This window comes from Narcine bancroftii, chromosome 1 (assembly GCF_036971445.1).
Source record: "Narcine bancroftii isolate sNarBan1 chromosome 1, sNarBan1.hap1, whole genome shotgun sequence".
Classification (NCBI taxonomy): Eukaryota; Metazoa; Chordata; class Chondrichthyes; order Torpediniformes; family Narcinidae; genus Narcine; species Narcine bancroftii.
Window position 1 is genome coordinate 417,103,221 of NC_091469.1, and position 26,246 is coordinate 417,129,466.

At 38.4% G+C, this 26,246-nt stretch overlaps 1 protein-coding gene across 5 annotated transcripts in view; it reads left to right on the plus strand.

The window, feature by feature from the left end:
• LOC138751585 (zinc finger CW-type PWWP domain protein 2-like) overlaps positions 1-25,962 on the plus strand; it is an 85,320-nt gene extending 59,358 nt beyond the window's left edge. For 4 of the 5 annotated variants that reach the window (XM_069914042.1, XM_069914041.1, XM_069914044.1 and 1 more), the window contains 3 exons: positions 3,869-3,930; positions 8,951-9,084; positions 19,159-19,613. In XM_069914042.1, coding sequence (XP_069770143.1) covers positions 3,869-3,930; positions 8,951-9,084; positions 19,159-19,326 — 364 coding nt within the window. In that variant the 3' untranslated portion in view covers positions 19,327-19,613. Of the gene's footprint in view, positions 1-3,868; positions 3,931-8,950; positions 9,085-19,158; positions 19,614-23,690; positions 23,752-25,848 lie in introns of those variants that run through there. The other variant, XM_069914043.1, reaches the window with a different exon arrangement.
• Positions 25,963-26,246: the final 284 nt, after the last annotated feature.

The window sequence follows — 26,246 nt, forward strand, 5'->3', positions numbered from 1 at the left end:
ATAGGTAATGTTAGGAAAAGATATTGTATTCTGGGATTATATTAATCTTAATACAGTTAACTCTTACCACCAAAATTATAGGTAAATTAATCAATTAAAAATATCTTTCTACATCTTAAGTCATAAAAATAATTAAATTTACATAGATTTTCAAATTATCTGTATGAATACCTAAATATTTAATACCCTCTTTTGACCATTTAAACTGAGTATCCCTTTGACATTGAATATAATCACCTTCCGTTAATGGCATAATTTCACTTTTATCCCAATATATTTTATAACCTGAAATTTTCCCATATACTTCCAATTTAATGTATAATTTCCATAAAGATGTCTCAAGCTCAGTCAAGTATATTATATTAGTCTCCAAATCAACTAATTTTATGTTCTTCTTGACCTACTCTAAATCCCTTAATTTCTGAATCTCTCCGAATTGCTTGAGCAAGATGTTCTATAGCGAAAATAAACAAATCTGGAGATCTAGCTAATTGAAACAGTGCAGATATTTGTCTGTTAGTCACCACTTTAGGTTTAGGATTATTATAGAGTGCCCTAATTCATTTTACAAAGTTTGATCCAAATATAAATTTGTTCCCATACGTTAAACAAAAAATCCCATTCCAATCTATCAAACACTTTTTCTGCATCTAAAGCCACTGCAACACTCAATCAGCTTTTTTTTGCGCTAAATGAATTATACTATGTAATCTAGCTACATATTCTGACAACTATTTCTTTTTTTCAAAACCTGTTGATCCATAATTAATTAATTTAAGCAACAATTTAGTCAATCTATTTTCCAAAATGTTTGCAACAATTTAATAATCCACATGTAATAATGAAATAGGTCTATAAGATGAAGGTTTTAAAGGATCTCTATCCTTTTTAGGAATCACTGTAATTATTGTTATTGCTATTGAAAATGATTCTGGGAGAGCATGGGTTTCTAAATCCTGATCTAATACCTGCATAAATATAGGAATTAATGAATCTTTAAATTCTTTATAAAATTCAGGCAGAAATCCATCTTCTCCCAGAGATTTATTACTCTGTCATGAACCCACGGCTTCCCTCATTTCTACCTCTATAAAAGGAATATTCAGTTCAGTCTGCTCTTCCAAACTTAGTCTAGGCAGCATTATCTGAGATAAATAACTATCTATTTTATTTTCATCTTATAAAGATTTCAAACTATATAATTTTAAATAAAAATGTTTAAATCATTTATTTATTTCTTAAGGCTTATAAGTGACTACATTAGTGTCCTTTTTGATTGCATTGATTATTCTCGAGGTCTATTCCACCTTTAATTGCCAAGGTGGCTGCAAGTCTAATTCCAGTAATATTTCATGTGCCAGTACACATCTCCAGCAACTCAAATAGAAGGAAAATTACAAATAAAAATTGAATATATACTCCCAATATTTATAACTATATTGATATAAAAGAAAACCCTCCCAATAAGTGTTGTTTAAATACACAAAATTACCCCCCACCACCCACATAACACACATAATCCCACAACTCCCCACTTTTCCCAACTCCCTTGGTACATTTAAAACATAAAGTGTAATTAACTAATTACCCACAGTTAAAATTACTTCCTGGAAATCAAAAAGCAAGAGAGAAGAGAAAAAATAATTCTTATTATTTCTTCTAGCTTACAAACTTCCCCTTTTCCAATAATAATGAAGTAGGGAAAAAAGAAATACATAATTCATCCCATCAAAGATACAGTCCCATCTTCTTGGAGCTGCACTTTAGGGAGTCTCCAAGCAAATTCTTCTGCTTGAGCAAAGTTAGAAAATAATTTATTTTGGTCTCCAGGCACAAAAATCTTCAAAGTCGCAGGGAAGCGAAGAATAAATGTATAACCTTTATCAAAAAGAACATTATTAACTGGATTAAATTATTTCATTCGCTTCATTCAGATCAGGAACCTTCTCTCTATTTTGACGATGCAGAAATTTAATTAATATAAAATGGGGTCTTTGATTTGGAAGATACTTTGGTCTCAGAGCCCTATTTCAATTTCTTTCAATTTCAATTGGATTTTCAAAAATTTGCTCTCCCAAAACTTCAGGAATCCAATTTTGAAAAAAAAAAACAAATTACATCAGGACCTTCTTTTCCAACCGGAAGGCCTACTAATTTAATATTATTCCTTCTGAAATTCTCAAGTACATCAACTTTCTCTAAAAGCTTTTGATTCACTGTAATCAAACTAGTTGTATTTTCCACAGTTGATACTCCGTCTTCAATACGTTGCATATCATCCTGTATTCTTGAAATTTTCTCATCCTTTTTCTCCAACCTCTTCTTCATTTTATTCACATCTATCATTTTATTTCTTCTTTTATTTGTGCCTTCATTTCTTTCTTTTCAGCCTTCAATACCTTAAATCCTTTCATTACTTTAAACTGGTACATTATAAATGTGGTTATTCTACTTTAAGCTGTGAAATATTTTTAGTTTCTTCAATTACCTCCTCGTCCTGTTGTTATTGTTGTTCTTCTTCATCTTCAGCCACCGATCCTCCTCTGGAGCCTGACTCTTCATCTCCAGGTGCTGAGGTAGAGGTTCCCGACTTCTCAATACTTTGCTGCCCTACTCCCAGATATATCTTGAGTTTTCCCATACCATGCATGTGTGACTTTTCATGCATGTGCGGTTCAATTCCGGATTCCTCTCTGACGCCATCTCTCCATTGTTGGGCTCCAGACACAGCTGTAGGTAATCTTTTTTCAGTGGCATTTTTAATGTAAAGTAGAAGTACTTAAAAATATTTTAAAGATATTAATTCATTTAAAACATTACTTAATTAACACTTTTTAACTAATTTACCAAGGGAGCCAGGACCTGATGTGTTGATCCTACAGCATAATGTGATATCCCCCAACATACCAAATGTTTGCTCCGTTACACATCTGGTTGTCATTCGGTATTCGTGGAATTTCTCCTGGATTCACTTGTTGGTTTGTTCTTGGCAACCATCAGTTTTGTTTTCTGTGTACCTTGTAATTGAGGAGCTGCCCAATGGTTCTATTTTAAAGTACTAAGAGTTCAAGGTCATCGAACAATGAAAGTATTGTGACAGTTGCCAAAGAACATGTACACATCTCCATCAAAATCTTTCTGCATATTGATGCAATGAAAGGTGTAATTGATGAATACTCCTCAATTCTTTAACCAGGCTTGTGAACCAGAATAGCCTTTTACCGAGGTGTATCTCTAAATTTAAACTAAAATTAAAAATAAATAAAATTATCAGCATGGGAAGGAAGTTGCACAGATGGTATTTTCCCTGGCTGGTGTCGAGAATACAGTTTGAACATTGGGATTGGTTGCTCAAGATTCAGATTAGAAACTCCTTCAATTAATATTTGGAATGTTCTGTCCCATACTGATTATGTCAAGCCAGACATTGATGGAATGTTTGGATATTAAGGAAATCAAGGGATATGGGGTTAGTGTGGCAAAGTGCCGCTGAGGTAAAAGATTATCCACTATTAAATTAATAATAATTGTTTCTTATGTTTATGTGTTTTAATATCTTACATCTGTAGTTTACTGAAGAGGTTGCCTAGATTAGGTAACATAGAATTTAACATGCCATCACTGACCCAAAATGTTACAAGATGTCAATTTAAAATGCACAGATACAGATATTCTATACAAATCCAGTGTCCCTATTATTGATGGAAATGGATTGTTGACTTTAAAACTCTTTCAGAAGAAACTTGTTGTCTATGAAAAGATAAATTCTTCAGATTATTTTGACAGCTGTTTTTAATATCAAATCTTACATTTCTAATTTATGCCATTCAAATTATACATTTCATGGATGTGTTATTTGTATGTTTAGGAAACTTCAAAAATCTCCACCAATAATTGATCGAAATGGTATGCTGGCAAATGATACAAGGGGTATGTATTATTTTTGGGTATTAGCAAAATAAAGAAAAAGTAAATGAAATTTACCATTGGTTCATTTTTAGGTCTTTGGCCAACACAAGGTTTTTACCTGCCAGTTTCTCTGAGAGACAAGTTCATGACTTACTAAATATTTTTCAAGATGATTCAGAAGATCAGATAAATCCCTCAAAATTTGATGGATCATATTCTAAAAATGTGGGTTGGCTAGCAAGAATCACACCCAAGAAGTACAAAAAGGCAGAGTTTTCAAATCAAGACAAATACTTTTGCACAAAAAGTGGAACTTGTTGGGTACATGCCACTGAGGAAGGTAAATGAAACAGATAGAAACATAGAAGATAGGAGCAGGAGTAGGTCATTTGACCCTTCGAGCCTGCTCCGCCATTCAACGAGATCATGGCTGATCTTAAAGTTCAGTACCCCGTCCCCGCCTTCTCTCCGTTACCTTTAATACCCTTATACTGAAGAAATAGATCTAATTCCCTCTTAAATAGATTTAATGAACCTGCCTCTACTGCCCTCTGTGGCATTGAATTCCACAGATTCACCACCCTCTGGGTCAAGAAATTCCTTCTCATCTCGGTCCTAAATGGTTTGCCTATTATCCTCAAACCATGGCCCCGGGTTCTGGATTTTCCCATCATTGGAAACATCCCATCTGCATCCATTCTGTCCAGTCCTGCCAGAATTTTATAGGTCTCTATGAGATCCCCTCTCAATCTTCTAAACTCCAATGAGTACAATCCCAATTTGTGCAATCTTTCCTCATAAGTCATTCCTGCCATTCCAGGTATCAGCCTGGTGAATCGCCTCTGCACTCCCTCCATTGCAAGAACATCCTTCCTTAGATAAGGTGAGCAAAACTGCACACAATACTCCAGGTGTGGTCTCACCAAGGCCCTGTACAGCTGCAGTAAGGTATTCTTATTCCTATACTCAAACCCTCTTGATATGAAGGCCAACATACCATTTGCCTTTTTTACCGCCTGCTGTACCTGCATGCTTGCCTTCAGAGACTGGTGTACTAGGTCTCTGCACTTCCCTATCTCTTAATCTATTGCCATTCAAATAGTAATCTGCCCTCCGGTTTGTATTACCAAAGTGGATAACCTCACATTTATCCACATTGTAGTGCATTTGCCATGTATCTGCCCAGTCCCTCAATTTATCCAAATCACACTGGAGCTTCCTGACCTCCTCTTCTGTGCACACAACCCCTCCTAGCTTAGTGTCATCTGCAAATTTGGAGATATTACATCCAATCCCCTCATCCAGATCATTAATGTAAATTGTGAACAGCTGGGGTCCCAGTACAGATTCCTGTGGCACCCCACTGGTCACCGCCTGCCACTCAGAAAACGAACCATTTATCCCAACTCTTTGTCTTCTACCTGCCAGCCAGTTCTCAATCCACATCAATACTTTGCCCCCAATCCCATGAGCCTTGATTTTGGAAGCCAGTCGTTTATGCGGGACCTTATCGAAGGCCTTTTGGATGTCCAGGTACACCACATTCACTGGCTCTCCCCCATCTATTTTACCTGTCACCATCTCAAAGAATTCCAATAGATGTGTCAAGCACGATTTACCTTTTGTAAATCCATGTTGACTCTGTCCGATCCCTTCTCTGCTAGTCATATGCTCCGCTATTACATCCTTAATAATGGATTCCATCATTTTGCCCACTACTGATGTAAGGCTCACCGGCCTATAATTCCCCGCTTTTTTTCTACCCCCCTTTTTTAAATAGTGGGGTAACATTAGCTACCCTCCAATCCATGGGTACTGATCCTGAGTCTATCGAGTTCTGGAAAATAATTCTTAAAGCATCTGCTATCTGAATGGCCACTTCCTTAAGTATCCTAGGATATAGATTATCAGGCTCTTGGGATTTATCTGCCTTCAATCCCATCAATTTCCCCAAGACCATGTCCTTAGAGATACTGATTTCTTTCAGTTCCTCCCTTGCATTAGTCTCTATGTTTCCCAACATCCTTGGGAGGTTATTTGTATCCTCTGTTGTAAAAACAGAACTAAAGTAAGAATTTAATTGCTCTGCCATTTCCTTATTCCCCATTATATATTCCCCTGATTCCAACTGCAAAGGATATGATGGCATTGCTTAACAGACACATGAACAGACAGGAACTAGAGGATATGAACAGGTATATGAGATTAGTTTACACTCAGTATCATGGTAGCACAGGCAGGATGGCCTGCAAGGTCGGTTCCTCTGTCATACTGTTCTATGTTCTATAAATTGAAGTATGATCATCTGGTGTGATATCTGAAAATGAAAGATTATAACTTCTTGCACCAAAGGCAGATTCTCCATCCCATCAATATACTGTCCTTCAAAACTTTCACATATTGACATGATTAAGGAAAACTAGCACTGAAGGTTCCATATCAGAACAGATCTAGCTTCAGAATCTACAAAATCTATTGCAAGTTCATTTTGGCTCATTGGGTAAATATGGATAGGACCACAACTGCTTGAAGTCAGGTTGACTGGTTTCTTTAATCTTTCTATTTCTATCTCCTTCTGGATCAGCATAGAGATCAGCTTATACATCAACCAACATGCAGTTCACACACACATAAAGATTTTTTATGTCCTTTTCCACTGAATAATAAAGGCAGTAACATGCACTTTCATAAAGTAATCACACTGATGCATGCTTAAAGTTGGAAGGGTTAGTGATGGCAATTGGATGATCAGAGAAAGAGAAGTTTAGTGCTATTCTTTTGCCAATAATCTACATGATTATGCACTATGAAATTATGTTTGTCTCCTGAAGTGCTTTCAAACTTTATTTTTACATAAAAGGATGGTGTACTGTGATAATTTATTTTGGCCCACTCTGTTTATTCTCCCAGGCTACTATTATGAAAAGAAATGTTGGTTTGCAACCACAATCATATCACAATATAGTATACTGTTCAACTCCGATTATCTGAAATTGGACTCTCCGACATCCTCAGTTATCTGAAACTTTAAAAAAAATTTCAGTTAAGTGAGGATATCCAAAACAAATCAGAAATCCTCATTAATCCAAATTTTTTTTGGAGCCAAATTGACTGGGGATGTCGGGCTGATTATCTGTGTCAGTGCTGCGCAATTTCTCGGCAAAAGGAGTTTTAGGCACTCCTTCCATCTAATAGTCTTCAGGTCACCCTTGGGGAAGATGTAGTACCTGTTCATCCTCCCAATCAGGGCCACATGAAGCCATGGTTGCAGATTGTGGGTGGTTTTTTACATGCAGATTTTACAAATTGGAATTTATGGTTGTAAAACTAAAAATGCTGGGGAGATGAATCTGCTGATTAGTGGCAACGGTTACCCATTCAGTGTGGACACTACAACTGAAGAAGGCAACAGGAAACCACTGCAGTATTTTTCCCTTGTATAATCTTGAACTCAACATCAACTACTGTCTTAGCTCAAAGATGGAGCCTTCACCGAAGGAGAACAGGGGTGGTACAATTACAATTCAGAGGGTCAGGGGTGGTGATGGATTGAGAGACATGATCACCCACACCGAACAGCAAGGCACCTGAATGAATTAATATATGATTACTTGAGTGTGAGACCACTAGGCATACTGGTGATGTGCTTTATCAACTCAGGCAACTCTCCATACAATGCTTATGCAGCCTTAATTTGATTTGACATGATAAACCAGGTTACAGAGGTGCTTATAAAGGCTTTGTATCCTGCCATTATCTTAGCTTACTTTCTTTTAGTTGGAACTTTGTCCATTTTTAGAAAAAAACATGAGAAATGCATTCTAAGTTTTTGTGTGAAAAAGACAAAGGAGATGATTGTGGACTTCAGGAGGATTGAGGTCGACCATTCTCCATAACACATCAATGGTTCCGATGCTGGAAGCACAAAATTCATTAGTGTGCTTATAAAGGATGAGCTATCCAGGACTCGCATCATTTCCTCATTATTCAGGAAGGTGCAGCAGTGTTTGAGGAGGGCAGTGCTACCATACCTCATCTTGATCATCTTCTACAGGAGCATAATTGAGAGTGTCCTGTCTGGCTGCATCTTTGCATGGCATGGTAGCTACAAAACATCAGGCTAGGTCAATATAGAGGATCGTTAAAACAGCTGAGAAGATCACTGGGGTCTCCCTTTCCTCTATTGATGACATTTACTGGGAGCATTGCTTAAATCGAGCTCAAAGAATTATTGAGGATCCCTTCCATCCACCACATTGTATTTTTGACCCACTACCATCAAGAAGGAGGTACAAGAGCATCAAAATCAGGACTGCCAGGCTGGGAAATGGCTTCTTCTCATAGATTGTGAGATTGTTGAACAATGACCTGTAACTGAGTAAATCAACCCAAAATATGTATTATTTATGTATTCTATACTTTTATTTTAAATTATTTTTATGTATATTTGTGATTATTTTGTACTGTGTATCATGTGTGTTTGTGTATGCACCATGGTCCGGAGAAATACTGTATCGTCAGGTTGTATACAGTCAGATGATAATAAACTTCAAAGTTTAATTTTTGTAAGGATAAAACATACTTAATAAGATGTATTGCAACTTAACTTTAAGGGTCTCTGAGGCACGTGAATGGTTCTGTCTGTGGTGAATTACCAGGATTGTGCCAAATTTGAGCAAGAGCTTTCTTTACATTGTTTATTAAATTCAACGGCAGGAAATCCCATCTATGAGCTTAATATTTATCTGAAAATACTCATTCTCTGCTCTGCTCCTGGCATGGAGACAGTCAGCCTTCAAAATTTATTATTATGTTTTACATAAAAATACAATTATTCAAGGGAAGTAAATATTTTAAAATGTAATGGTGTTCACATTGTTGAGTATTCACAAATTTATTAGTACTCTTGCATCATTTCCATGTATGTATCTTAATCAAATGAAATTATTTAGAATTATTTGTAAAAATTTTGGTTCAACATTTACAACCACTTAAATATGCTATCTTTGTTTGAGAGATTAAATCAAAAATATTTCTTCAGATATTTTGCAGGCAGAAGATTTATTACAGGATTTGGAAAAAATGCTGAAGCAAATTAATGAATCTGACAAAGTTACTGGTTCACTTATGCTAGAAAAACAAGATAGTGACAAAAAACATGGTCAGAAAAACAAGGTAAGTTCACAAGAGACATTAAACATCAGAAAAACATAATGGAGCCATCATGGTTACCAGGGATAAATCGAAGCTAGGTGCTGAATTACTCATCTCATACGATTTCATCAATCTCAGAAGGAAAAGACAATGGGTAACTGATCCATGGTAACCATGTATTACACCAAACTGAAGACTAATCTTCCAGATATTTATATAATCCAAAATTTCTGCGAAATGTTTATTTACCTGATTAGTTGACCATTTTCAAAGGAATTATGTTCCTTGCATAACAACATCCAGATACAGTAAAACCCCTGGTATCTACCACCCATGGTGGTAGATAAGTGAATTTTCTGGTTGCCTGATGCATGGATTGGTAAACTAATAGCGATGAGTGCCAAGTTTAAAACTAGACTTTTACCTATTTATTTTCTGCTATTTTTTTTGCAGGTGGCTTGAGGCTGCCACTTGCTTGAATTCCAGATAGCAGGGGTTTTGAGTTGCTTTTGAGTTTGTGGTTGACAAATGTTTTCTTGATTGAAATTTTAATGTTATGCATGTATTAATGATCATTTTTACCAGATCATCAGAATAATTAGACCTGAATAACCAGCAAATACATTGATAAATTATAAACTGCTGTCTTGAAGAATGTAATTTAAGAATTAATGCTTTACTCTGCCAACTTTTAGTTGTACCTCTGTGTAATATATGCTCATTTATTTTAGCTATTTAATTCTTTATTTTGAACAGAAGAAAACTTTTTTTTCAGACAATAAATACAATGTAGGTGTTTAAAAAGTTGTGTATACTTCCCTACTGGAATGGCATACTACAAAATACGAAGGCAATCTATCTATGCAATGGCATCTTCAAGCAATCATGTATTTAAATCTGGGAATAAAATAGGATGTAGTTGCATTCTCAATGAGTTATAATTTGTTTTATTATTGGTTAAATAAATTTGAAAATTCCAAGTTCTTTGCCTGGTGGGTAATTGGAAGTTTAGAACTGGTAGTCCTTGAATAAGTTCTGAACATAGCTAAAGTCTTCAATGTTATTTAAATTAAATTTAGACATACAGCAGGGTAACAGGCCCTTCTGGGCCATGAGCCCTTGCTGTCCAAATACCCCAATTAACCTACAACCCCCTTACATTTTGAAAGGTGGGAGGAAACTGAAGTATCCAGAGGAAACCCATGCAGACATGGAGAATGTTCAAACTCTTTACTCACAGTGCCGGATTTGAACCTGGGGCACTGGGGCAATAATAGCATTGCAAACCACGCTGCCACAAATAATGGTGTTATTTATTGGAATAATTTTGTTGGAAAATATTTCCAGATATCTGGTCATATTTCAGATGACAAAATGCCAATAATTATGTGTTTCTTGTGTAAGAGACAGAGGATGCTATCTTATCAAAATCTTTTAAAAAGTCACAGGTTTTTGAGGAATACAGGAATTGATGGTTATGGGAAACTGGAAGGTAAATGGAGCTGAGTTAACAGCGGGATCAGTCATGATTTTATTGAATAGCAAACCAGGCTCAACAAGTCTGATGCTCCTATTTCTTAATCTCTTTAGAATGTATATAATAAGACATGATAATAATTTTGTTGAAATGGTAGCAGCCCCTTAGCCAGACTGTGAAGTAACTTATCTCTGACACTAGATTTTATTTCGCTCTGTCTGATTTCCAAGAGAATGAACCATATTCCTATGGTCAGTATCTAAATCTTCCATGTTAATAGTGATAACATTTCCTTAAAACATATTTTTGAAATTATTTACCCAAGTAATTGATGGTTTCGCCAGCTCATCTCCAGAGCTCAGAATCAGGTTTATTGTCATCAACATGTATCACAAAATTTGTTGTTGGCACCTCCATACCAGGCAATGATGCAACAAGTCACAATGCTCTCCACCTGTAGAAATTTGGTAACGTGCCAAATATCCTCAAACTCCTAATGAAATATAGCCACTGGCATGCCTTCTTCAAGATTGTATCAACATGGTGGCCCTGGGTTAGATCTTCAGAGATGCTGGCATCCAGGAATTTCACTCTTCACTGCTGACCCCCTTGATGAGGACTCTTGATTTCTCCTTCCTGAAGTCCACAATCATTTATTTAGTTCTGGCAAAGATGTTGTTGTGACACCACTCACTCCTTTATGCTTCCCAATCGCCATCTGTGATTTTGCTGACAACCATGGTATCATCAGCAAAATTATAGATGGCATTTGATTTGTGCTGAGCCTCACCGTCATGGGTGTAGAGAGAGTAGTGTAGTGGGTTAAGTTCGTATCCTTGAGGTGTGCCTCTGTTGTCAGTGAGGTGATGTTGTTACCGATCCACATTGAGGAAGCCAATGATCCAGTGTTAGAGGGAGGTACAGATGCCCAAGTTTTGAAGCTTGTTGACCAGTGCTGAGGGTATGATGGTGTTGAAAGCTGAGCAGTAATTGATGAAAAGCAGCCTGATGTACTTATTATTGTGTCCAAGTATCCAGGGCTGAGTAGAGAGCAGGTGAGGCCTGTTGATTAAATCGGGAGGGGAAAAAAGGAGTCAGAGGCAACTGTTAGAGGAGTGAGGAGGAGAGGCTGTCAGGAAGGTAAGGCATATAAAAGGGCACTTACTGGGGCCTGGTCAAACAGTCAGGAGAAGGTGGAAGAGAAAGAAGAGGCCAGAAGGTAAGAAGAGGTGTTTACTAAGAGCACTTACCAGGTGGGGGGGGGGGGGGCAGGTTAATTAACTAATTAATTGGGTAATTGGTTTGTAGGGCAATAAATAGGAGGGGAGGGACATGGAGTGGCCAGCAAGAGAGTGGCCCAGGTGAGTGAGTGGTACAGTGAAGGAGTGGGACTTCCAGGATTTAGCTCATCAGGCTTCAGCGAAAGCGGGTGAGGAGAAAGTGCCTATGTCAAGCAGGGCTGAGGAGAGTTGTTGCAGAAACTAAGGTAAGATGAGAAAATAAGACTAGTCAAGGGTGTTAATCTACAAGCTAATTGAGTCAGCTAGGGCTGTAGATTGCTCCAGCTGTGGGATGTGGGAAATCTGGGATTGTATAATTGTCCCAGATAACCACCCCTGCAGGAAGTGCACTCAGCTCCAGCTCCTTTCAGACTGAGTTCGGCAACTGGAGCTGGATGAACTGCAGGTTATTCAGGAGGCTGAGGAGGTAATTGAGAGAAACTACATGGAGGTAGTCACCCCATATAGACAGGATGCAGAGACATGGGTGACTGTCAGGAGGGGTAAAAGGAAGGAACAGAGCACCCCTGAGGACAGTCCTATCAGCAATAGGTATGTAGTTTTGGATATTGCTTGTGGGGATTATCTACTAGGGATGAGTTGAGGCGGTCAAGTCTCTGGCACAGAGACTGGTACCTTGGCTCAGAAGGGAAGGACTGAGAGGAGAGCATTAGTGATAGGAGACTCATTGGTTAGGAGGACAGACAGGAAGTTTGCTGGAATGCATTGTGACTCCCTGTTGGTGTGTTGCCTGCTAGGGTCAGGGATGTCTCGGATCATCTTCCCAGCATTCTGAAAGGGAAAGGGGAGCAGCCAGATGCTTTAGTTTCCTAGATCATTTGGATTGCTTCTGGGGAAGGTCAGACCTCTATAACAGGGCTGGCCAAACTTGCTTAATGTAAGAGCCACATACGATAAACTTCAGATGTTTGAGAACTGCAAGACATGTAAAATATTACATTTTTACTCTAACATGCACATTTTGTTATGAAAATGTTAAGAAATTCATGTATGTAATAATATTTATTCATGTGTGTAGTTTTTAAACTGCAACGTTGTATTAGTTTCAATTATCGAAAAGTACACATAACATATCTTGTTGAATCATGTGGGCCAACTTTTTTTCTGAATATTTTATTTTTAAATTTTCAAACTCTGTCCAGTAATCAATCACATACGTGGACCAATTTTGGGTGTAAAATTTAGGAGGTTGACTATTACATGTGTCACTCCATATAGACAGCGCGAATGGGGGGGCAAGCGGCCGGGTCTGGGTGGTAATTCTGAGGTCGGGGCATGAGGAGCTCGGATGGGCGGCAGGAGGCCGGGGGCTAGGAGAGACTCCACAGTCAGGGTGTCAGAAGCCTGAATGAGAGGGCGGCCGGGAACAAAAAAAAGTCAGATCGATTTTTACATGCGTATATACAGCATGCATACCAAATTACCATTGTGAGCACTGGCTCGTACAATTTCTGTCTCAGCCAACATATTTCTGCAAGCTGCACATTATACGTCAAAGAGCCACATGTGGCTCGCGAGCCGTGGTTTGGCCACCCCTGCTCTATAACTAGGATGGGCTACACCTAAACTGGAAGGGGACCAATAGCCTGCCAGGAGGGTTTGCTAGAGCTGTTTGGGAGGGTTTAAACTCGTTTGGCAGGGGGAAGGAATTCAAAATGAGAGTGCAGAGAATAGGACAGTAGGAAACAGGGAATTACAACGGAGAGAAATAAATAGTGAAGAGTTACTGAATAACAACAGAAAGAAAAGGCAGGTGAGCAGGCAGGAGAAAGTGCTGTACAAAAAATATACAGAACATGCAATTTTGGTATCTGGTTTAAGGGCACTGTATTTAAATGCATGTAGCATTAGAAACAAAGTGGATGACCTGGTTGCTCAGATTCAACTGATAAAGTATGACGTTGTAGCCATTACTGAAACGTGGCTCAATGAGGGGTGTGATTGGGAGATTGATATCCAAGGTTACATAGTCTATAGGAAAGATAGGCATGTGGATAGAGGAGGAGGGGTGGCTCTGAAGATAAAAAATGACATTAAATGAATAGAAAGAAGGGACATAGGGTCAAAAGAGATAGAATCATTATGGGTTGAATTAAGAAATGTCAAGGGTAAAAGGACCATATTAGCAGTTATATACAGGCCCCCAAACAGTAGCTGGGAAGTGGATAATGAGATCCAACAGGAAATACAGAGGACATGCCACAAAGATAATATCAAAACAATAATGGGGGATTTTAACATGTCAGGGGATTGGGAAATCAGGAAAATACTGGAAGCCAGGAGAGAGTTTGTAGAAAACCTAAGAGCTAGCTTTTTTGAACAGCTTGTTGAGAAACCCACCAGGGGATCTGCAGTTCTGGATTGGGTCATGTGCAATGAACCTGAGATCATTGGGGAGTTAAAGGTCATAGAACCTCTAGGAAGCAGCGATCATAACATGGTTGAATTTAATTTAAAATTTGAAAAGGAAAAAAAATTATCGGATGTATTAATTTTTCAGTGGAATAAAGGAAATTACAGTGGTATGAGAAAGGAACTCGCTCAAGTAAACTGGGAAAGCAAACTAATTGGAGGATCAGAGCAGGACTGGAAGAAATTTTTACAAGTAATAAAAGGCATGCAGGATAGATATATTCCAAGGAAAATGATGGTACCATTGTGGCTAACAAAAGAGCTGAAGGCTAAGATTAAAGCAAAGGTGAGGGCATACAAGGAAGCTAAAATTAGTGGGAAATCAGAGAACTGGGATTCCTTTTGACAATTACAGAAAGAGATGAAGAAAGTCATTCGGAAAGAAAAGATGAGCTATGAAAGGAGATTAGCTAACAATATTAAAACAATACTAAGAGTTTTTACAAATATATAAGGAATAAAAGAGAGACACGTGTTGACATAGGACCTTTAGAAAACTATGCTGGGAAAATTGTAATCGGTTATAAACAGATGGCAGAGGAACTTAATCAATATTTTACGTCACTGTGGAAGACATTAGTAATATTCCAGCCAATCAGAGGCTTCATGGAGTAGAGTTAGATTCAGTTAGGGTTACTAGAGAAATTGTGCTAGGCAAACTAAATAGATTAAAGATTAATAAATCTCCCGAGCCGGATGAAGTACATCCACGGGATTTGAAAGAGGTGGTTTTGGAGATTGTAGATCCATTGGCAATGATCTTCCAGAAATCAATAGACTGGAGAGATTCCATAGGATTGGAAGGTTGCAAATGTGGTTCCACTGTTTAAGAAAAGTGGGAGACAGAATAAAGGAAACTAGAGGCCGATTAGCCTGACGTCAGTGGTTGGGAAGATATTAGAGTTAATTCTCAAGGATGAGGTGATGAAATACCTAGAGCTACATGACAGGATAGGTCAAAGTCAGCATAATTTTTTAAAGGGTAGATCCTGCCTGACGAACCTATTAGAGTTTTTTGAAGAAATCTCAAGTAGGATAGACAAAGGAAAGGCTGCGGATGTTATCTACTTAGATTTTCAAAAGGCTTTCGAAAAGGTCTGCATATTAAGCTTCTAAATAAGATGAAGGCCCATGGAATTACAGGGAAGTTATTAAACTGGATAGGCAGGAAGCAAAGGGTTGAAATTAAGGGTTCCTGCTCTGGATGGCTATCTGTAACTAGTGGTGTTCCGCAGGGGTTGGAATTGGGGCCGCTGCTGTTTACAATTTATGTAAATGATTTGGATTGTTGTATGAATGGTTTTGTGGCCAAATTTGCGGATGACACCAAGATAGATGATGGAGTGGGAAGTGTAGTAGAAATCGTAAAGTTGCAGAAGGATATAGACAGATTAGGAGACTGGGCAAAATTATGGCAGATGAGATTTAACATAGATAAATGTACAGTTGTATATTTTGGCAGTGGAAATAAACAGACAGAATACTATTTTGGATGGGGTGAAAATTCAGACCTCTGATGTGCGAAGGGACTTGGGTGTCCTCGTGCAGGGAAACTTAAAAGTTAATGACCAGGTGAAATTGGTAGTGAAGAAAGTGAATGCTATGTTGGCATTCATTTCAACAGGAATAGTGTACAAGAGTAAAGAGGTGCTGATGAGGCTCTATGGGGCACTGGTGAAACCTCATTTGGAGTACTGTGTTCAGTTTTGGGCCCCCTATCTTAGAAAGGATGTGATGTTGGAGAGGGTGCAGAGGAAATTTACTAGGATGATTCCCGGAATGCAAGGGCTAACGTACGAGGAGTGTTTGGCAGCTCTTGGGTTGTATTCATTGGAGTATAGGAGAATGAGAGGAGATCTCATAGAGGCATTTCATATTTTGAAAGGTTTTGATAGGGTGGATGCAGGTAAAATGTTTCCCTTGGTGGGTGAATTGAGGACAAGGGGTCATAGTCTGAAAATTAGAGGTTATCCATATACAGAGATTAGGAAGAACTTCTTTAGCTAGAGGGTCGTAGATCTGTGGAACTCACTGCCACATACAGTAGTGGAAGACAGATCACTGGGAGTGTCTAAACAAGAAATAGACAAGTATCTCATTAGTGAGGGCATTATAGAATAAGGGGAAAAGGCCAGAAATTGGAACTAGTGTAGAATAGCTTAGTGTAGATTTATGGAACAGACTCGATGGGCCCAGTGGTCACTTCTGTTCCTTTGTCTTGTGATCTTGTGAATATTGAAAAAAAAACATGGAACTGAATTGCAGGAATGAATTGAGAGCGAATGCCCCTGAACACTTAAGTTTCTATTTCAATAAGAATGAGGGAAATAAACCCATTTCATTTTTCTCCCAATGAGAAATATAGTTATTGGAGATCAATCTCCCTGTGGGAGATTTTCATATCCATGTCATTGCTCCAGCGTTCTGCTGGTTCATCAGAGGGACACATGTTGGGGTGTTCACGCCTGGTTGCACAATTCCATTTGCAACTCTTCAGAAAATAAAAACAGTTAATCCTAACTACAACAAGAGCACAACATTCAAGCATGGGCTCATAAGAGGCAAGTTATATATTGTGATACACGTGCAAGGCAGTGGTCATCTCAAACAAGAGAGAGATTGACCATATACCTCTGATTGTCGTTGACATTATCATTGTTGACTTCCCTACCATCGTTATTTTGGGAGTTCCACATTTTATAAATTTAAAATCCCATAAATACAGCTGCTTTCTGAGTTGGTCAGAGGCTGGGTGTCCTGCAATAAGTAATTCATTCTCTGATTGCTCATGACAGGAGTCAAGAATGTGAATGAATACACTGTATCTAGCCGGATGAATGCAAGGCTAGCAATATTTTTAAAGTTTCACACCATCCAAAACAAAGCAGTTTGCTTAAATAGCACCCAGACATCACACAAAGCATTCAGTACCTCCACTACTAACATACTATGTTTTAAACTGCTCCATCTACAAAGTGCACTGCTATAACATTGGGGCTGCACAGTTGCATAGCAATTAGCGTATCACCTTTACAGCGCCACTGATTGGGACTGGGGTTCGATTCCCACACTATCTATAAGGAGTTTGTACATTTTCCCTGTGTCTGCATGGGATTTCCCTGGGGGCTCCGGTTTACTCCCACCATTCGAAATGTACTGGGGATATAGGTAAATTGGGTGGCACAGACTCGTGGACTGAAATAGCCTGTTATTGTGCTGTATGTCTAAATTTCTTTTCAAAATTATAACTTTGCCAAACTATACAAGCTAAATCCATGGCTTCTACAACTATAAGGTCAAAGGTTGCATGTTCATTAGGATGCAATCACCTTTAAGTTCCCTACTAGGTGACACACCATCTTACTATCACTGTTTCCTCATTCCAATTGGGTCTAAATCCTGATACTCATTACCCAATAGTACATTAGGAATAGCTTCAGAAAAAAGAATTGCAATAGTTCAATGTCTTCTCCCACATTAATATCTGCAGGCATTGAGGCCCAATTTACTGACAGTCAGCTCATTTGTTCATGCCCAACTCCAAACTTTTATGCATATCTTCACTGATACTCACTAAAAGTGGAGATGAACCATGCAGTGTGAGAAGCTAGAGGCAATGAACGAGAACACACATAAACCATAAGTAAGTAGTAAACGGAGCTCACCATCTCACAGAGTGCTCTCTCAACTACCTCATAACCTATCTGTGGATGAGTCTAGTTCATGCATTAGCCTTGTCATGCATCTCATAACACACAAAACCAGAATGAAAGCAAATTGTCCTCAATCCCAGCACATAGCTTAAGAAGAAGTTGTTATTGGAATTAGTACCAGGCTTTCACCTGTTCCACTCATGCTAATAATTAAAATGACTGAGTATATTGTAACCAAAAATAAAATGATAAAATGGAGGAAATAGTTGACTCAGAGAGAATCAGTTGAAGGAGAAACAGGCTTTCAAGTTGATGGCATTTCTGATGAAAAGTCGATGTAATTTAAACTAATCATATTAATCAAGAAAAAATGAACGTTGACAAGAAGACTAAAACCTGGAAAGTTATATTGGCAAGTTGAACAAATGGTCAATATACAGCAAATGGAATATAATGTGGCAAAGCACAAGAAAGAAAGAAAACTTTTATAAATATTAAGAAACCAATGAATGTGGTCTACAGTGTGTGTTGATTTAAAAGGTGAAAAGTGAAAATGTGCAAAAAAAATAGGAAATTGTCTATTGACCTTCATGCTTTATTTGGAAAGGAAATGGTATGTTGTCCTTCATTGGAAGTGATTTAGGTAACACAAGTAAGAAAATTTTGTTGTGTGTGCAGGGGTTTAGGGTAACTTCATTTGGAGAACTGTGTACTTGAAAAGGATACACTTACCTTGGAATCAATTTAGTAGATTCACTAAATTGATTTTTGCAACTATCAGATTTCCCGATGTGCAGAAGTTGAGTAAGATGGGCTAATCACATTAACACATGTAAGATGGTGAGAGGGATTGAGCGGCAAAAGCTAAGAAGCCACTTCTAAGTGGAAAATCTGATAATCAGGCACATGATCCCAGTATACGAACTGGACATGTAGGATTTATAGGAAAATAATTTTCTTCTTTAGAAGGTTACAAACCTTTGGAATTCTTTGTCTCAGATTGCCACAGATGCTCAATCATTATTTTGAGCCTAAAATAAATAGATATTTGCACAACATATCTGAAAATATGAGTATCTGGTGGGAAAATGAAATGGAGACACAACCATGGCCTTGATAATTAGTGGAGCAGGTGTAAGGGATACTTGCTTTGTATCTTATATTCTCAAATGGATGTAAACCTGTTACTCTTAGTGATTTTAAGAATTTAGTAACGAATTTTATCGACCAAAGGTATTTCTTTTATTTTCAGTTAGCTAAATGGAGTGTTGCAGTTTCTAAAGGGGCAGAATTAAAGGATTCCACAGGTGCTGAAGATTGCATTGTAATAGATGGAATAGAATTTCGGACTGAGGAATGCATTGAAGAAATCTCAAACCAGCTGAAAGAAATTGATGTTATCATGGCTGAGCTGGAATAATTCCTTTAACATAATTTCTGATGTTTGCTTCTTTAGTCATGTGTTAAATTTATTACATTTAACATAATGTTAATGCTTCCCGTTTTGTGAGTTTTGTAGATCATACACCTGGTTATGGTTTTATTAATAAGTTAAAATAGTTAGTAATTAGAGATTTTGCTTCTTGAAATTAAATATACCTTTTACACTTCCTCTCCTCTGTATTGAGATTAGCTTCTTCTTGCCCTCCATTGCAAATTACAATAAAACTATACTGTATAATTGTAATAAACCAATGTGATAAAGTATATTAATTTGTTGAATTATTTATTTTGACCACCAAACAAAACCTCATCCATTGCATTTGGTGCTTTCAATGTGGCCTCCTTTACATCAGTGAGAGCAAGCACAAACTTGAGACTGCTTTTCAGAGCATCTGCAATCTGTCCACAGTGGCCATTCTGAGCTCCTGGTGCATTGTATTTCAACTCCCCTTCCCATTTCTATATCAATCTGTATAGCCTTGCCTATTTCCACTGCCAGAGTGGCCAACACTCTGCAGAGGAACAACTCAAATTCTATCTGAGCAGTGTTCAGCCCAAAGGTATGAACTTTGAATTGTCCAATTTCAAATGATGCATCCCCTCTCTTCGTCATTCCATTTGTATTCCCTACCACCCCCCCCCCCCCACCCACCCATTTGTGTGCCCTCTATTCTCATGCCCTCTCCTTGTTCTATCCCCTTCTACCTATATTTCACCAAAAGGATCCCTTCTCGGTTTGGATTTATCTGGTCTAATCTGTCCTCCCCTATTAGTTTCCATTATATTACCTTCTCAGATTTCAGTATGCTCTTGCATCAATCATCTCCAAATCCATACTGTATGACAAATCTTTGTCCATCTAAAACCTAATTTTTCCTCTTTCCTCTCTCCCTGTTGTGTGACAACTACCAATCAATTGCCTCTTCTCCCAACTTCAACCCTCACCCTCCCCATCCGTCCATCATTGGTTCACCAATGTCCTGCCCCCTTTCTACTCCTAACACACAATGTCATTATATTATGTTCCCTCTGCACTCTCAGACTTGATGAAAGGGTACTTACCTGAAATGTTGACATGTCTTTTTCTCCCACTGAGCTGCTTGTCCCACTGAGTTACTTGAGCAGGTTTCTTTATGCTTCAGATTACAGCAACTGCAGTCTCTTGTGTCTCTTTATTTTGGCCAATTTGGACCATAGTTTTCTTTTATATTTCCTTTTGTGTGTTCCACTCTCTATCTTACATGGTTCTATCTGCATATGCACCAATGGTTAATTTTGATATCTTAAAATATCAGCCCTTCATCCATTATCTGCAACAATAAGAGTCAACAGTTTTACATGGTTTCTGTGATGTTTCACAATACACAAATGTGCTGGAGAAATTCAGCAGTTACCTTGACGAAGGGCTCAGGCCTAAAACATTCATTAACCTTTACATCCTATAGATGCTGCGTGATTTGCTGAGTTTCTCCAGCACCTTTGTGTGTATTGCACAAAACTCCAGCATCTTCAGACTTTCCTGTTTAACTTTTGTGTTGATTTCCCAGAAAACAATAAGCTAGAGTCCCATTTATAACCCAGAAAGTGGATTGAAAACTATAAATTAAACATTTCCTGAATGCTTTCTGCAAGCTCACTGGTGGTTTCTTTAATGGTCATTACTTGGGTCACACACAGAGCATGCATGACATATGGTCTGTCAATTTCATATCCAGAATTCAAAATTAAACTTGCAGCCAACGTGGAGATATGCATTTATAGGTTGTGTTTTGCCTTTTTTAGGCATCCTGAATATTTGTTCATTTTAATACATTGCTATATTGAAATAAGTAGGGGTGACATGGATGGTGTAGTGGTTAGGACAATGCTGTTATGGGGTTCAAAACCTGCGCTGTCTATAAGGAGTTTGTACGTTCTCCCCATGTATGTGTGGGTTTTCTCCAGGGGCTGTGGTTTCCTTCCACCATTCAAAAATTTACTGGGGGTATAGGTCAACTGGATGTAACTGGGCAGCACAGCCTCGTATCATGATGTATGTCTAAATCTAAAGAAGTTTCCCCAATCTACCTACAGTTTTAAATTATTAACTGCCAATTTTCAGGTGCAAAACAAGCTTGGAACATTACAGCACAGCACAGGCCTTTTGGTCCTTGATATGCTGACCTACAAATATATTCCTACCAAAAAAATATGAAACCCTTCCTACCTCGTAACACTTTATTCCATGTGTCTAAGAGTCTCTTCAATGCCTCACCACCACCCCTGACAATGCATTCCAGGCACCCACAATTCTCTGTTTTTTTAAAAAAATATATTAACCCTGATGTCTCCCCTAAACTTACCTCTCTTCACTTTGTACATCTGTCCTCTGGTGTTTGCTATTTCTGCCCTGGGATGCTGGCTGTCCACTTTATCTATGCCTCTCAGAATCTTGTAGACCTATTAAGTCACTTCTCATACTTCTTCAGTCCTAGATCTGCTAACCTTGCCTAATGAGACTTATTTTCTAATCCAGGCAACATCATGATAAATATCCTCTGTATCCTCTCCATAGCTTCCACATCCTTCCATAAATGAGGTGACCAAACATGAACACGATAAGCGTGGTCTCACCAGAGATTCATGGAGTTGCAACATGACCTCTCAACCCTTGAACTCAAATCCCTCTTCTAATGAAGCTCAGCATTTCATGGCTTTCTTAACTATCAACCTCCACAGCAACCTTGACAGAGAGATGGATTTGGACCAGGTTCATTACCTAGTACTAGATCTAGTATGGCCTATCCTCTCATCATCCAGTCCACATACTTTGTCAGGAATCCTTCTTGGACACATCTGACAAATTCTATCCCATCTATTCCTCTTGCAGTCAGGAGTTGCCAGTCAATATTAGGAAGTTGAAGTCTCCAATATCAGCAACCCTGTAATTTTTGCACCATTCCAAAATCTGCCTTATTATCTCTTCCTCAGATCCTGAGGGTTATTTGGTGGCATATATTCTACTCCCAGTTATTGCTCCCTTCCTATTTCTGACTTCCACCCACACCGACTCACTAGAAGTTCCCTCTCTCAGCATCCTTCCTTTCTACAGCCCTGATACTATCCCTGACTGGTAATGCTACTCCCCTCCCCCTCTCTGACCTCTCATCCTATTCTTTATAAAACACCTAAACCCCAGTGCCTGCATAACCAATCCTGTCCTTCCACCAGCCAAGAATCTATAATGCCCACAACATCGTAATTCCACTTATTGATCCATGTTCCAAGTTCACCTCCTTTATTCCTAACTCCTTGCATTGAATTAGACACATTTCAAACCCTTCAACTGACTACATTTATGGTTCATCTTCTGCCTGGCCTTCCTCACAAATCATGAACACAATGCATCATCCTTTTTCACCTTCTCCCCTATTCTCTGCACTCACATTCTGGTTCCCATCCCCCTGTCAAACTAGTTTGCTCTAGCAACCCAGTCCGCTAGGGTATTGGTCCCTTTCCAGTTCAGGTGCAGCCTGTCATTTTGTAGAGGTCAGACCTTCCCCAGAAAGATCCCAATGATCCACAAATCTGACTCCCTGTTCCTGACACCAATTCTGCAGCTACACATTCATCTGCCACAAAGTCCTATTCCTACTCTCACTGGTGCATGGCTTAGGCAGCAATCCCGAGATTACCACCCTTGAGATTTTCATTTTCTTTCCTAACTCCCTATATTTCCCCCTTCTGGTTCCCATCCCTACTCCTATCAATGTCATTGGTACCAAAGTGGACTATGGCATCAGGCTGCTCACCCTCGTGATTAAGAATGTTGTGGACCCTGACCCTGGCACCATCCAGGAGTCTTGAGTTCATAGAACCTCCTATCTGTTCACCTAACTATTGAATCCCTAATCACTATCGCTCTCCTCTACTCCCCCCTTTCCTTCTGAGCTGAAGGGCCAGACTTCAAGGAACTCGTGTCCTAGTGTGAAACTTGATGGTGCCATAGAATCGTACAGCATGGAATAAGGCCATCAGGCCCATTATATCTATGCGTACTAATAGGCACTCATTCGTTCTAAACCCATCTTATAGCACTTGACCCATAGCCTTCTGTGCCCAGGTGATGTAAGTGCTTATATTGATATTTGAAGATTTTATCTAGTTAAATGTAAAATTACTGATTTCAGATCACCTGACTATTATGAAAGTGAGAAGAATGAATAATCAAAATACTGTTATCGTCTCGTCAAAAGTCAGTTTCATGAGAGGTTGTGAGATTAAAAATTGCACTTCACCCATAGTATGTGGTCATATCTATGGAATAATTAAAGCATTGTTGCTCTCTTTCTGTCTCTGCAGCACTGTCTAAGCTGTGGGTGTGGGTGTGCATGCGCACACGTTTTGCAACAAGTGCACAAAGGTGAGTTCCCTAAAATAAAGCAGTTCAAAGTATAGAATAAAATCTTAAATAACTACATTACTTAATGGAATGCAATCATACTTGTATTATATAAAACATGCCAATAGTTTTATTATCCATGAGAGATAGGCTGTGCCAAAATGATCTTGAAACAATTTCAAGTCTACAATTGGACAAGCATTCAATGTGCACATACTTTTGTCACAGGAAAAAAATTGCTCTATGTAAGATTTTTGTGCACACTGACGACTAAAAATGAGAGGGAACATTGCTATGCAGTCCTTTATTTATTGTTGAAACATGAATATTATAACAACTATTTGTATATCTTTGCACTAACACTGATAGAAGATGAAACAATTCACTCTCAAGATAATATTTTATAATATGGGGGTACCTGAAATTAAAGGAAAGATCGAAAATTCTGATATAATGATCAAAACCATTTTTAATGTTTGATCATTTATTCAATTTTTCCCCACATTATGGGCACACAAAATTATTTTACTTAGAACAAATAATATACCCTGACCATCTTTTCAGCAACAAAATCCCCCTTTTACCTAAGTTTACATTTAATATTTAAGCCCAGATTTTTCTGAATTGGGCCTTGTATCCTGTCATTTCGATTTGCTATTGCCATTCACTTGCTTGGGTAAGAATTATATGGCCAAATGAGCTATCAAAGAGCATCCTGGACACAGCATGGCACCAGAACCTCAACCAATGTAAATGGATAACTTGGGTCATCCCAGGACAAGGGCCAACCATGAATCTGCAGATTAAATATTTAATGCAGACTTGCTAAGCTCCTGGCATTGCAATCAACACTATCAAATGTATGGCATTCTTTTGAATATCTCTGGCGTTGAGAATCATTGATGAACTGTTAAAATTTAAAAGATTATTCAAACTTTCTAGGTGGTTTCCGCCTGACAGAGTGAAACCATGGACAGACATGTTGCAAGGGAATGGGGTGGAGAAATGGCTTGCCACTGGGAGATCCATTCTATTGTGTCCAGTCTCTCCGATGTGGGAGTTGGTGGGTTTGTAGAAAATGTCTGTCACAAAGTTGTCTCTCAAGGTGGAAATGGAATAATCAAAAAGAATTAACAAGTGAAGAAACAAATTATTTTTAAAGTGAAAAGAAGATTCAGATTCAGATTTTATTGTCAGAGTACATACATTGCAAGTAGGCAACCTGGGAGGATGGCCCTACTTGCTTGCTGTCAATCATCAGCCCATAAAAAGACTCGTGTCGGCCCCTTTGGTAGTCAGTCAAGCACATGGAGCCAAGAATGTACAGAGACCAGTGTGTACAAGTTTAAGCAGATTAAAGCCTGTTTGTACAGTTTATGAACTTTGTGTCTGAATTCTTTGCACACTGTGTAATACAGAGGAAAATAAATCAAAGAGTGCTAAAGTAAGAGTTCTTAAATAAGTCCCTGATTGAGTTTGTTCTTGAGGAATCTGATGGTGGAGGGGTAGAGCTGTTCCTGAACCTAGTGGTAGCAGCAAGAACAGTTTGTGTGCTAGGTGGCGTGGATCCTTGGTAGCTGCTGCTCTCTGACATCAGAGTTCCCTGCAGATGTTCTCGATGGTGAAGAGGCTGTGATGTCCTGGGCTGTGTCCAATATCTTTGCAGGGTTTTTTGCTCAGGGGCTTTGGTGTCCCCATATCAAGACCATAATGCAGCTGGTCAGCACACTTTCCACCACACATCTGTATAAATTTGCCAGGGTTTACAATGTCATGCCAAACCTCCACAAACTCCTGAGGAAGTAGAGGCACTGATGTGCTTTCTTCTTGATGACATAGGTATGTTGGGTCCAGGAAAGATCCTCCAAGATAGTGACTCACAGGAACTTAAATTTGTTTACCCTCTCTACCTCTAATTACCCTTGCTGGTCAACAATCAGCTCCAGAGTTTTGGTGACATTGAGTGCGAGGTTGTTGTTGGTGCACCATTAAGCCAATTTTCAGCCACAACTGTGGGTTGTATAAAAGTAATGGCATAAAAAAAAACTTTTAAGTGATTAAGTGTTACTACAAACTTATTTTTTTAATTACTTATTTTATTTTTCACTTTCTTCATAGCGGTAATATTTAATTGAACCTAATAAGCTTGCAGATCCTGCGACCTTTCATAAAATCAGGGATTTCATACTCCACCCTTGAGCTCCATGCAGAGTTCAGAACCAAAGATTTGGTAGCTGAAATCCATCAAGAAGTTAGTAATTGGATGTGTAGATCCAGCAACATTCTCTGTGAAGATGTGGCCTAATAAAATAATGTTTTGCATCTTAATCCTCTGTTCTATTTCATGTTATTGATATTTATATAATTAACAGTGTTTGACAAAGATGAGGTTGTAAGGTTTTTATAATTGTATCCATTGAACACAATAGGATATGAAGATCCTACCATAAGAAGGATCTGAGCAATATTGATATTATCGAACAAATGTTTAAGCATTATCCAATGTCATTAGAAAT